The 13,053-nt window shown below is 37.1% G+C and overlaps 1 protein-coding gene across 1 annotated transcript in view; it reads left to right on the top strand.

The window, feature by feature from the left end:
- The window catches only part of wls (Wnt ligand secretion mediator), a 126,075-nt gene that overhangs the window by 92,194 nt on the left and 20,828 nt on the right, over positions 1–13,053 (top strand). The window contains exon 8 of the mRNA XM_083117468.1: positions 12,806–12,967. Within this exon, the coding sequence (XP_082973594.1) occupies positions 12,806–12,967 (162 nt within the window). The remainder of the gene's footprint in view (positions 1–12,805; positions 12,968–13,053) is intronic.

Raw genomic sequence — 13,053 nt, 5'->3', positions numbered from 1 at the left:
CAAAAGACCACTCTATGAGGATATGTAATGCACGTGCCACAACTTTGAAAAATACCGAAAATTACGGGGTTCAAAAATTTTGCATAATCACGGAAAACTTCCAGGGTGGCAACAGACCTGGAAAAGTCCGGGAATTGGAAAGGTCAAAAAAAGTCATGGAATTTTGTCTTGATTGACAAATGTTTGTTTGTTGAACTGTAGATGCAATGTGTTGCAATGAACCTGCCACACATTTGATTTTGATGGTCGTAATAAGTGCTGCACTTAAATGGGAAATCATCTTGCCAGCCTTTGGTGTAAACTTGTAGATTTCTATTATGTATTGGACACAACCACGGTGCCAGAAACAAGTGATGGAAGAAGTTGGGGGAGAAGAAATCTCCAGAGAGGCAGACACATTTGGTGAACCTCTAAATGTCACATTTAAAATGTATTGACATATTTTTTTCCTTGTCTATGGGAGCTATAAGGGGTCAGACCTGTCGACCAGAAGGGTGCACCCACTCTGGCACCATCTGACAGATGTCCAACACCAACATACTGAAGGAACATTGAAACGAATGAGGGTTTTTATCCAACCTGAATTTTTTGTCGTATGCTGTGGAATGGCATTTCATCAGCCGGATATTTAGGCTCCATTGATGCATATGATTTTTGTCGGATATATCTGACTAATGAAAAGATTCTCTCGGCAATAGCCTGACAGTCATTTCATCATTCGTCGCCAGGAAAGCTTCAAGATACACTTAAATCTGACCAGGGGTGGTGCTAGAAACTTTTGATCGGTTGGGCAGCAGCTATATATTGATAAATTAGGGTGGGCAGGTATAGTGGACATTATATTAGTTTCAAAAACATTCTCCTACCTTTGTAGCTACTGATTTTCTTCGTATTTCTTTTCCATTCTCCATCCATATCTTCTTATTTAGTTATGTCTGCCATTCTTTCTCTTGCCATGTTACTCCCCAAACCTTCCCTCACTCCGTTCTTCAGTTCATCCTCTTAATTGATTTTCTGAACATCATTCTCTATTTCTCTCATCAGAAAAAGGCTGAAAAATTCTGTAAAACCCAACCCTATCAGGTCCTCTTCAAGCCCCCTGAATATACCTGTATCATTTCATCTAATCTCTAAATTTGCAATAAGAAAGTGTTTGTGCCGAACTCCGTGGCGAACTGGCTAGCACAACGAACGTGCTACGAAGCCAGGGGTTTCATGCTAGAATCCCGGCATTGGCATGGGTGTTCCTTGTGAGTGTCCTTTAATCAATTCACACAACCTCATCTTTGCAATTAGTCAAAAGTGGCAGAGAAGCGAAATAAAATATAAAAAATCAATTAATCAAAAATGAATGCATTTTGTTTTTCTCTTTCCCTTACTTGGTCTCGCAGTCTCTTTCAACAATTCAAGGTGTACTTCATTTTCTGCTGGCTCTTGCTCTGTTACATAGGTAAATATGCATTGTACCATTCATCGAAGAAGAGCGTTTGCTATATTTTATTAGGTGAATGAAACAGTTTTTAAGTTTTCATATGCTAATAGGGAGCAATGCGAGAAAAAAATTTCATTTATTTGTTTGCTTGTGGATAATTTTTGTCACGACCTCAAGAAAACCTGCATCCTGACTACAGCTTCTTGTCCCTTGATTGATAAGGTACTGCTTCTATCCACGCAAGTATTGACTGAATCACAAATTCTGTCTAGTGTTTTAAATTTATTGAAAATACTTTCTGCTTTGCTTACTGATAATAAAATGAAGGAAGTTGAAAGTAAAGCTAAAACTGATTTCATTTTGCATGTTTTAAGCATCGTAACATTTACTACAATTTTCGTAACGTAACTCTGTGAACTATTATTTTGTGTCGAAGGACAGGGATGCTGACTGTGGGATTTGGGAACATTTATACAATCGACAGCATTCGTAAGAAAAATATTCATGAATTCAAATCAGAATACACATATTTACTGAGGCAATAAATAATATGGGCCTATGTTTATTCATGATTATGTTTGGGTGGGCAATCTGGTGGGCAGAGTAATTTCTGGGTGGGCAATTGCACTGTGCGCCATCCCTGAATCTGACTAATGTCGAATTGCGACAAAATATCTCACTCCGGCATAAAAACGCATTCATGGCACTCTTATGCATCCGATTTTTTTTGTCGGATGTAGTACGACATTTTGTTGGGCAAACTTTCAGGCTCTTAATCCTAAAAACATATAATTTTCGTCAGGATAATCAATGTTCCTCTGCCTGCTCTACAGAATGTTCACTTTTCGTCTATTGTTATTGAATTTAACAGGCTGAAGCTTTATCTGAGGACGGTCCAGAATGTACATTCCAATTAGCCATAATTTAAAGCACAAACTTTGGTAATAATTGACATTTTATTGTCTTAATTACTGTGACCCATAACTTACTTTTTGACATATTCACCACCGTTCTTCAGGTATTTGTTGTAGTGTGACACTAAATTTTGTATGCCCATATCATGTGTCTGCTTCCAAAAAGCGGAACCGTCTGTACAGCAGTGTTACTGTCAAAACGTATGACATGCCATAAACTGCTTCAGCTGAAAGAAGAGAAGTCATAGCATGTAAGGTCGGGGCTCCCACTTAAAGTGATGCAAAAGAGCCCACTTGCGGTCAGGTGTGTGGGGTCATGCACAATGGATCTGCCTTCCATGAATTGTCTGCACCATCATCTGACTGTATGGCATCCAGTCCTTACACCTCTCACAAGTTCTGGTGGATCTCTGCTGGCATCTGCTTCTGAGTGTGCAAAAATCTGATTACAGCACACAGTCGGTATATGAGAACTACCATCTTTCTCATAGAGTTCAGCCAGCCAACTCCTGCCGGCCCCCATGGCAGAGTGGAGAGCACATCGTGCTACAAAACCAGGGGTCACTGGTTCAAATCCCAGCCTGGATGTTCCATCAATTTCATCACGTCATCACTCATCCCCATCGTTGTAAATTAGCCAAATGTGGCACAAAAAGTGAAGCAAAATAAAGCAAATCAATTAACCTAGCTAACTCCTGGCACGGGACCCATCTTTATGGCAGTGAACCGCTGTTGAAACTTTTACTTACAAAGAAACTTGTGGTGAAACAGCAGGCGAAATATCAACATTTAATAATGAGAAAGGCTTAGAAGAATGAGAAATTACAAAATTTCTTCATTAAAAACAACTTACTTACCTTACCAACTGGCTCTACAGTTCTAGGTGAGCTTTGGCCTCCTGTGCTATCAGCCTCCAAGCATCTCAGTCCAATATCTTCTCCTTCCATCCATGGACTCCCATTCTTTGTAGATCTTGTATGACACTATCCCACCATCTTAGTTTGGGTCTGCCTCTTCTTCTTGTGGAATACATTCTCTCATACACGATTCTTCGCGGCATTCTATCCTTATTCATACGTTCTATGTGACCCATCCAACTAATTCTTCTGGCTTTAATAAATCTTACTATATCCTCTTGGTTTAAGATGGAATTTATCTCTTCAAAATTTATCTCCATCCTTGATTGATCCATATATTTTTCTTCTTTCTGTTTTCCTTAATTGTTGTTCATCTTTTAAACTCATTGTCCATACCTCAGCACTGTAAGTTATTACCGGTCTTATAAGTGTCTTGTAAATCAATAGTTTTGTATATCTGCTAATGAACTTGCTTCTTAGTAATTGTACATTGGCATAACATGCTTTGTTCCCTGCATTTATTTTTTCTCTATTTGTATCATGCATATTATTTTGGTCATTTATCGTCATTCCAAGATACTTGAAGTTTGTTACTGCTTTGAATTTATTGTCATCTATTGTAAATTGGTGGTAACGTTTTTTACCTTGTTTTGGTGTCAGTAGTATGAATTTGGTCTTGTTCATGTTTGTCTGTAACCCAATTTTATTTGCTGCTTCTTCTAATATTCTGTATGTTCTCTTTAATTCTTCTTCTGTTCTGGATGTTATAACTACGTGGTCGGCATGTGCATTAATTTGGCTAAGTTTCGTAAATATTGTTCCTCTTTTGTCTATTTTGCTTATTATTCCATGTAGTGCTATGTTAAAGAAGCATGTAGGTAGTCCATCTCCTTGTTTTACTCCTGTATTATATTCTGTTAGTTCACCAATATCGCTCCATATTTTGACCTTGAAATATGTGCGTTGCAGTGTCATGTTTGTTAGTCTAATCAATTTCTTAGGTATTTGTAATTCTGTCATAGTTTGCATTAATTTATACCTTTTAATACTATCAAAAGCACTACGAAAGTCTATGAATAACATGTAGAGATTTGTATTATGTTCATAATGTTTTTCCATTATTTGTCTTATTGTGAATAATTGATCTATGGTGCTTCTTCCTTGTCTAAAGCCTGCTTGGTATTCTCCTATTATGTTTTCTATTATTGCTGTTAATCTTCTATGTATAATGCTAGTCAATAATTTGTAAGTTGTATTAAGTAACATGATACCTCTATAATTACTACATTCTGTTTTGTCACCTTTCTTGTGTATTGGGCACAATATTCCATTATTCCATGCTTCTGGTATGTGTTGTTCTTGCCAGATTTGTTTTTATCAGTTTGTATATTTCTTCTATCATATTTGGTCCAGAATATTTTAGTATTTCTGCTGTTATTTCATCTTTTCCTGGTGATTTATTGTTTTTTAGATTTTTTATTATCTTCTCAATTTCTTCTCTTGTTGGTGTTCCTTCTGTATTTTGTTTGTCATTATCTTCTGTTTGTTCTTCTCTGTACATTTCATTGTATAGTTCTTGGAAGTATTCTGTCCATCTGCGATATTTAAACACACGAGAGAAACAGGACATGACATAGAGTGGGTTGAGGCTAAGCAGATAGGAAGGGAGAAGAGAATACTAGTGAGAAAATGGAAGGAGACCAAGGAAATAGAGAAGAAAGGTGAAGAAGACACAATGAACTGGAATGGGAGACTGAAGATAAACAAAGAATGGAAGAAGGTGTTAGGAAGAGTGGAAAGGACAAGAGAGAAAGAGGAGAGAAGAATGAAGGAAAAAGAGCGTGAGATAAAGTGTCCAACCACATTCCAGATGGAAGAAAATATTTAGCCTTTCTGGTGAAAAGTACAGTTGACAAGGGAAAGCCACCTGCTAGAATGTTCCAGAACAACTTTCTAATAGTCTGGAGGGGAGTAATTTTTGTGTATATATATCGTCCTATTTTGTACCTTGTTACATTTGTACTTGGTGCAGAGTCTGAAGAAGACCTTGCTAGAAGGTTGAAACGTTAAGTTTAGTTTATTTTTTATAATAAAATAAATGTCTGCCTTGTTCCCAGCCGAATGACATGATGACATTTTGAGTTTGTCGAGCTGTATGCGGACGAGCATTGTCGTGAAGCAACACAATGCCTTCGCTAAGCATTCCACGTCTTTTGTTTTGAATTGCACGAAGCAGCCGGATTAATGTGTCACAGCAGGCATCTTTGTTGGTGGTCTGTCCTCTAGGCAAGAATTCAACCATTCTTGCATTGAGAAAACAAATCACAAACCGGATTTCACAGTCGGCGGGCCGATTGATTTTCTTGAACATTTCAAACCTTCAGAAAACTACGAAGAAAAAGCATGATCTGCTCCCACGCATGCCTGTGGCTAGCTAATGGATGAAGGATTTCAGCGAGAACTCGCACGGTCGCGACTGCATCATTACTGCGGCAATATTTGCAAATGGTACTTACTTTACGAATACGCCTTGTATTAAAACATGATCTATTTGATTTACTGTATTATCGTCTGGTGATTTCCATGTGCCCAAATGTATCTTCTTATGTGGAAAGTAGGTGCTTTTAATTACCAACCTATTTCTTATTGCAAATTGTGTCAGAAGTAAGCCATTTTCATTACTGCTTTTGTGTAGGGAATGGTTACCAATTATATCTGTATCACTATTTCTCACTCCTATTTTTGCGTTGTAATCACCTGCAATTATTATGATATCATATTTTGCTATATTTTCTATTGTTCTTTCTAGTTGATCATAGGAGTGTTCTACATCTTATTTTTCATTAGTTGGAGCATGTACTGACAGTATACTAATATTTTGGAATTTACCCTTAATTCTTATTTTACATATCCTCTCATTAATTGGTTCGAATGATAAAACTCTATCTCTTAGTTTTTTTGTTATTATGAACCCTGTTCCACATTGTCCTGTTTTCACTGTTGTTCCATTATAGTATACACTGTAGTATTTTTTGTCTATTTTACCATGCCCCTGCCATCTGATTTCTTGCAGTGCTACAATATCAATTTTGCACATGTGTGATTACATTGGCAATTTCTTGCATTTTACCTGGTATTAACATTGTTTGGACGTTCCATGTTGCTATGGACCAATCATATACCTTGTTCTTGCCTGTTTCGTCATCTGTGTTTCCCATCCTTATCCGAGGCTGATGTGCAGGTTTCTTAACAAGTTGATTTTTTACGAGGTGAAGTTGTCAGCCTAACGCTCAACCATTTAACCCTTGGCGGGGTTTTTCTGTTGGGGTTTACTCCCCTAGATGGTCGCCTACCAAGGCTATGGGGCCATCTCCCCATGTCATTTGATTAGGGTTTCCTTCCATTAGTCCAGTTGCTTTCACCACAGCTCTTGAGCCTGGTCTGCCCTTCTTTTGCTAGTTTTGGTCCGTCCCGGTTACCCAGTACCCTCCATATCTAGAGAGCGTTCCCTTATCCGCCACCTAGGGAGACACCTGATGGGGGACTAGCAACCCTGCACAGGATTAAAAACAACTAATTTACTCTAATCTCATTTAGTCATAACTTTAAAAGTAATCAAATATTTTATTTAAGCCTGCTTGCAAATGAGAAAAGCCCTGTAAAAGTCCCTCCCTAGCTTGTGAATTGTAATAATTTTTCAAATCACTATTTTTCAGAACAAATATAAATCAGAAAAATTAAGTAAATTTGTTGTAAGCTAATATAGATACTTAATACAGTCTATACCTGAAAGCTGTATGAGTTTATTTTCCATGTACAAATACGTGGATTTAGTTCAAAAATGTCAGCAAAAAAATGCAAAATGTGTCCTGGAAAACCTAGAAAAGTCAGGGAATTTCATTTCTGTTTGTAGCCACCCTGATTTTGAAATTTGGGTCTTTGCCCCTACTTCCTGCTGTGTATTCAAACACACGCAGATTGCACTCAAGGTGTCGAGTTGATTTCAAAAGATATGCACCACATAATCCAACATTATTTATTTAACGTCAAACTACCGCTTAAGAATTTACAACAAACTCTATGTTTAGAAGACAAAACACAATTTGATACCACAAACATATTAACAATCCCGAAGGTCTTATAAACTGTACAGTTGATTTACATACGCAGACCACACACAACATTCCCCCGCGTCGATGAAATTTTGCATGCACAAAATTAATGTATTTTATCTACTTCTTTTTACCATAATCACTCAAATCTAATTTGTCAGGGGTTTTCTTTGCCTCTGACTTCTCCTTAAGGGAGAATTCACACCAAAAAGACAAGCGAACACTCAGTAATCAATTGAATCTTTCGAACTGAAGAGACACGACAAGCTGCACATGTCACTTGCGGACTCTGCCGTTTTCTCAATACTGTGCATAGTGTTGCCTCAGTTTGTTGTTCGCATATGCATAGTGAATACTTCACCCCAATGAGCTATTTTAAGAGATCCAAACCGGAGGCCGTAACAACATCTTTGAACCTCTAATTTGTTGATATATTAAAGTAATCGATATATACAATGTTTTAAGATTTAAACACAATGTTCTTTTTGCTTTATCAAGCTTTTTGATACAGTTATCGGCTGTAATTTGCCTTCAACATCATTTAGTGAGTCCATGTTTTGGCCATTTAGGGCATGACTGCTTTTATTTTTAAAAGCCAGCACATGAGCACTTTAATCCAAAATAGATCAGTCAACATGGTAAGGTACTCTAATGCATTGTTTCTCAACTGCCATGCTCTCGTATCAACTATACTGAGCTGCGAAAGGTTCTGATGAAATTGGTTGACAAATAACACAATCCCAATATCATAGTTCAGTTGTGAGTTTTCATTTTTTAAGTCCATTTTATGCAGAAATAGACTAATCAGGACTGGACCTAAAGTTTAAAGTGGGACCCACACCACTATGTGCCTCCACCGGGTATCGAACCCAGGATCACTTAATTACAAGGAGATGACGTTACTGCTTCATCATCCATATTTTTATATTTGTCAATAATCCTACACATAATCCAACTACGTATTATTACTCTTTTTGATTATGCCAGAATTTATTTATCAATATTTAATTTCATCAGTACATGTTAATTCATGCATAAAATCTTAAATACTGGAAAGGTATTTACGAGGAAAATTATTGGGCTAAGGGCATTGACTTTTTTTTAAAAAAAAAAAGCAGAAAGAAAATAGCGGGACATAGTTTCATGAAGCTTGAGAACCATTTCTCTAGTGTTTGTCTTCGCTTTATCCAGGCTGGAAAGTATAGCGTATACAGTTTGAGGTCAGTGCATATTATTTCTCCGTTTCTCATGCACAACATGCCTCTCCCGAGTTTCAATAACTTGCACAAATTTTAAAAGGCGATTTACATGTAACAGTGTGTCTTTTTACATTTTTTCGAGGGACTAATAAAGTGATTAATGCAATTATAAAAAAGTAAAAAAAAAAAAAAGTAAAGTGCTCCCCTGTGCTTAGCACCATGCCATGAAGGCGTGTAGGGAGTATGGGGGTAACGCCCCACACTTTCGTGATCCGGTCATGAGTGGGGGTGATGTGATCAGCATCATGCCCCTGACTGCCTTTACCCCTCAGGTACCCATGTCATTCGATGCTGGGTGGGTGCCGGGGCCACTTCCAACGTTAGAAAAGTTCCCAGATTTGAACCGGCTGGGGATCGAACCCGGGACCTTGAGCATGGTAGTGAGATGCGTTACCGACTGAGCCACAGTAATTATATCGGTACGAAAATGCGAATTGAGCAAAGAAACAAGTGTCGCTTCAGTGTGAATTCTGCTTCATGTCTATCCAAATTCATGTTCCCTCTTGCAGATTCTTCCAACACTTCATGATTGCCTCCTCTCTTGTATTCCTTAAACGCATGATTCTCGTCTGAAAATCTTCCTTCGTGGATTTCTGGAGATGCATCCTTATTCTTATTGCCTGTTTTATTACTACTAGTTCCTTTCTCATTTTGAACTATACTCCTCTACTATTTGGTTTCCATGCATCCACTTAACATCTTTACCAACTGTAACATACCAAGTATAAGTCCCTGCTCTCTGGACAACTTCACCTTGAACATAGGATGCACCACTGGAATCTCAGTTGACAAGTTTCACAAACTTTGACACTTCCTGTGGTATCCTCACGTTTGTTTTCGTCATGAACATCCTGTAACGGATCTATATCATCTTTCAGCCTTGGCTCAAATGCATACATCATTTTAGCAGGAGATTTCAAATTAACGGTGTTTGGATCCATTTGAATACTACGTAGCACATCTAGCAAAGCACTATTCAAATCAAAATGCTTGTCATCTCTTCGAGTTTCGTATAATTTGCATCTTAGAGCACTTTTAATAATTCAAATGTGTCTCTCAGTCTGTCCATTACTGGCCGGATGATAAGCTGGTGAATGAATCAATGCAATCCCTTGATCTTCACAATATTTCTTGTATTCTGCAGATTGGAAAGGCAGACCATTATCCGTAACTTACGTGTATGGCTGATTATATCTTGAAATTAGCCTCAACATGAATCCTTTTATATCTTTGAATGATGTAGATGATACAACTTCACATTCTGCACATTTAGTAAATGCATCAAAAACAACGAGAAGCAACACTTTTCCATGTGTACTCTCTCCCACGGCTTAGTTACTTCATTCCAATCTTTGTATTCTTTCTTTTTGGTATCGGGTTGTACGGCATTACATACGTTGCATGATTTTACATGATCTTCAATGCACTTGTCTATGCCAGGCCACCAATATCTTGCATGCAATAACAACTTCATTTTAACTATTCCGTTGTGATTCTGATGAGCTTTCTCTAAAATTTGTTTTCATGATGTAGAGGTTGTTTTAAAAATAGATTTCTTCATGTACATAAAATTTACGTAGGGGTAGTTATACTGTAATATTGGAACACGGTAGTGTTCTAGCGTTAAAGAGAAGGAACATTCAGATGTGTCATTGTGTATCTTTCTAATTTTGCTTAATTAAAATTACTAATTCATGCTTTGGAGAAATAAAGGCATGATACAAATATATATACTGAAATGAAGTACTTATTGGCGGAATTGTTTTTTTTTTATCTATTAATTTTGCTGGCCACTGCCAACATCCTCTCAGGCACTTGTAAAGGTTTAGTAAGCTGTTGATTTTAGCTTTGTGGCATGCTGCTAGGTGCACTGTTGTTTTGTGGTCTGCAGTAAAGGAATCCAGGTGTGGTGTGTGTGTCCACTGCCTATGTTCAATTCATGTGGGAAGCGCATAATTTGTCCATTGATTTTTGTGTCAATTAGAGCGTGAGCTATTAACAGGACATACATGGTGGTGTACTACTCTTCATAGTAGAGTTTGAATCCAGGAAGACATGGATGTTTAATTGTATTTCATCTAACATCACTCATTCTTATTTCCCCAATGGGCCTGGCCAAAGCAAACTATTGTAGGTGGCAGCACCCCTGTTGTGTCCCCACACTTTTGATGGACAATTATTCTCCCATTTAAATACATGGGGAATTTGATACTTATTGTGCTGCTAATACATTAATTTGCAAGTTTAATTTTATCTTAACCTCAGAAATTATGTTGAACATGATAGATGAATAATAATCAGTGCTGTAAAACTAAGATTTTTGAAAAGTCGATTGTCAACAACAGAAAAGATATCAGAACTCAAGAAAGCCTTAAAATTTGAACAGAGCTTGTTAACGTCACTTGCAATTTTCACAATTGAAGTGCTTTATTGTTGTGAATCCGGTAAAGAATAATACATAATAATTCCATGCGACTGTACTTTTATTTTTATAGTTGTTATTAATAACTTGACTTTTTTTCACATCATATCATACTTTTTAATGTGGCTAGTAAATACGGTCCTTTGTTTTACCCACACACATTTATTGAGAAGAATTGTTATTACAAATAATATTTTATCTTCTGTTTCATGTCTCGCAACCACTACGGTTTTTTAAAATTTTTGTTGCCAGAAAAAGAAAACAAAGGACAAAAATATGAGGGGAAAATGCCTGCTTAATACAATGAAAACATACGTTCATATTAAGTTATTAGATAGGCCATAGTGTCATAGTATATAATAATAAATATCATGTACTTATGCACTTAATACATTTTTCTTTATAATTTTGGGAGTTTCTCTGATTCCTATTCCTGCCATTGAATTACACATTTTCGCAACCAGAAAAAAACAAAAACATAAAGCGTAGTGTAAAAATCTAAATTTTTGTATTATGAAACCATGGCAGCTAGGGATGACCCAAATTACGTCAAGTTTAGTGCTCTTTGTGCACAAACATACAATATTTAGCCCATTTGCACAACTTTGCCATTGTGCTTTAATATATTAATTCTTAGGTTCAGGAGAATGTAATTTTCAGAAACTTATGACTAGCTACATAATGTTCAAGCTTTGCTAAACCAATTTTTATTATCGATTTACATGAGAAAAATTCTTACCTTCATTGAATAGCCATCCCATCGCACTCCAATGTAAAGCTTAGGGCAACCAAATGACGAACAAAATTATTTAGGGACATATCAGGGGTGGTGCCGCTATCGGCAATGAACAGCCCTACTAACCTAAAGATTTCATGGTTGGTGCAGTAAACACAGTTTTAATATTGCACAAGTAATGTTTTGTGTTTTCGTGTTGCAAATAGAATTGTTGTTTTTTTTTCTGATTAATTTTGCTGGCCTTCATTTATAGAGGTTATGGCATCTGGAATGGAGATGGTACTGCATCACTGCTTAGTTCCCTGCAGTGGTATTCCATTTTCTCCCATCTGGAAGTGCTGGTATGTGTTTCTTGGCTTGTGTCATCTGCTCTGCCATCTGGCATCATGGTTCATGCTCCATGGGTAGGTGGAAGGGTGTTGTATGAGATGTCTGCATTTTTTGTTGCTGTCTTGGATTTTTTTGAGTACAGGGTTCAAGGTTGGGTGTGCTTTTCCATTGCCTAAGTTGACACTGGTTTATAAGGGACTTCAAAAAAATACCAGACAGCAAGAAAAGTGTGGACCTTCCATACAACCCCCTTCCACCTCTGCACCAAGCAATACAATGCAGCAGACAGCCCATCCTGCCAATCACCACCCTACAACACTGCCAGACAATGAAAACCAGAACATCTCCAGCAGATGACAAAGTCTAAAATCACGCACCAGCATTGGCCAGGAACAAAGTAGGTGAGACACTACCATCTCCATCCTGAATGCCGTAACCTCTGTTAATGTAGGCAGTGGTCCTTCAAAATTAAAAGAGAAAACAATTCTATTTGCAATGCAAAAACATAAAACATTATTTGCACAATAATCTAAAGATGTTGGAAAAACTATGTAAAATAACCAAATATACAAAGTACAACACTTGTCTTCTCATACAGAATGATGCAGTTACTGGAAACAAAACAAGAGGCTTCTCTGGAAAAGTATCTTTCGCTTCCTGTGTTTTTAATTCTTTCTCTTTCTGTTTTTTGTTAATTATCTAAATAAGTAAATTAATTAATGTATACTGTCTCTTCATTTCAGGATGATCTTGAACGAAACACGCTGAAAGCATACTGGAAACATCTGAGTGCTGTTGCAGCTGGGTGCATGTTACTGTTTGTTTTTGACATGTGTGAACGTGGGATACAACTAAGAAACCCATTCTATTCCATTTGGGTTACTGATATAGGAACAAACTTGGCAGTATCCTTTTTATAGTTGTAAGGTTAAATTTGCAAAATTACAATTCTTGATGCTAGCAACAGTGTTACGAGCTAAGGTTCTGTCCC

Source organism: Lepisma saccharinum, chromosome 2 (assembly GCF_977018435.1).
Source record: "Lepisma saccharinum chromosome 2, izLepSacc3.1, whole genome shotgun sequence".
NCBI classification, from domain to species: Eukaryota; Metazoa; Arthropoda; class Insecta; order Zygentoma; family Lepismatidae; genus Lepisma; species Lepisma saccharinum.
The sequence above is the reverse complement of the archived record's forward strand: the minus strand, read 5'-3'. Positions and strand labels throughout refer to the sequence as shown.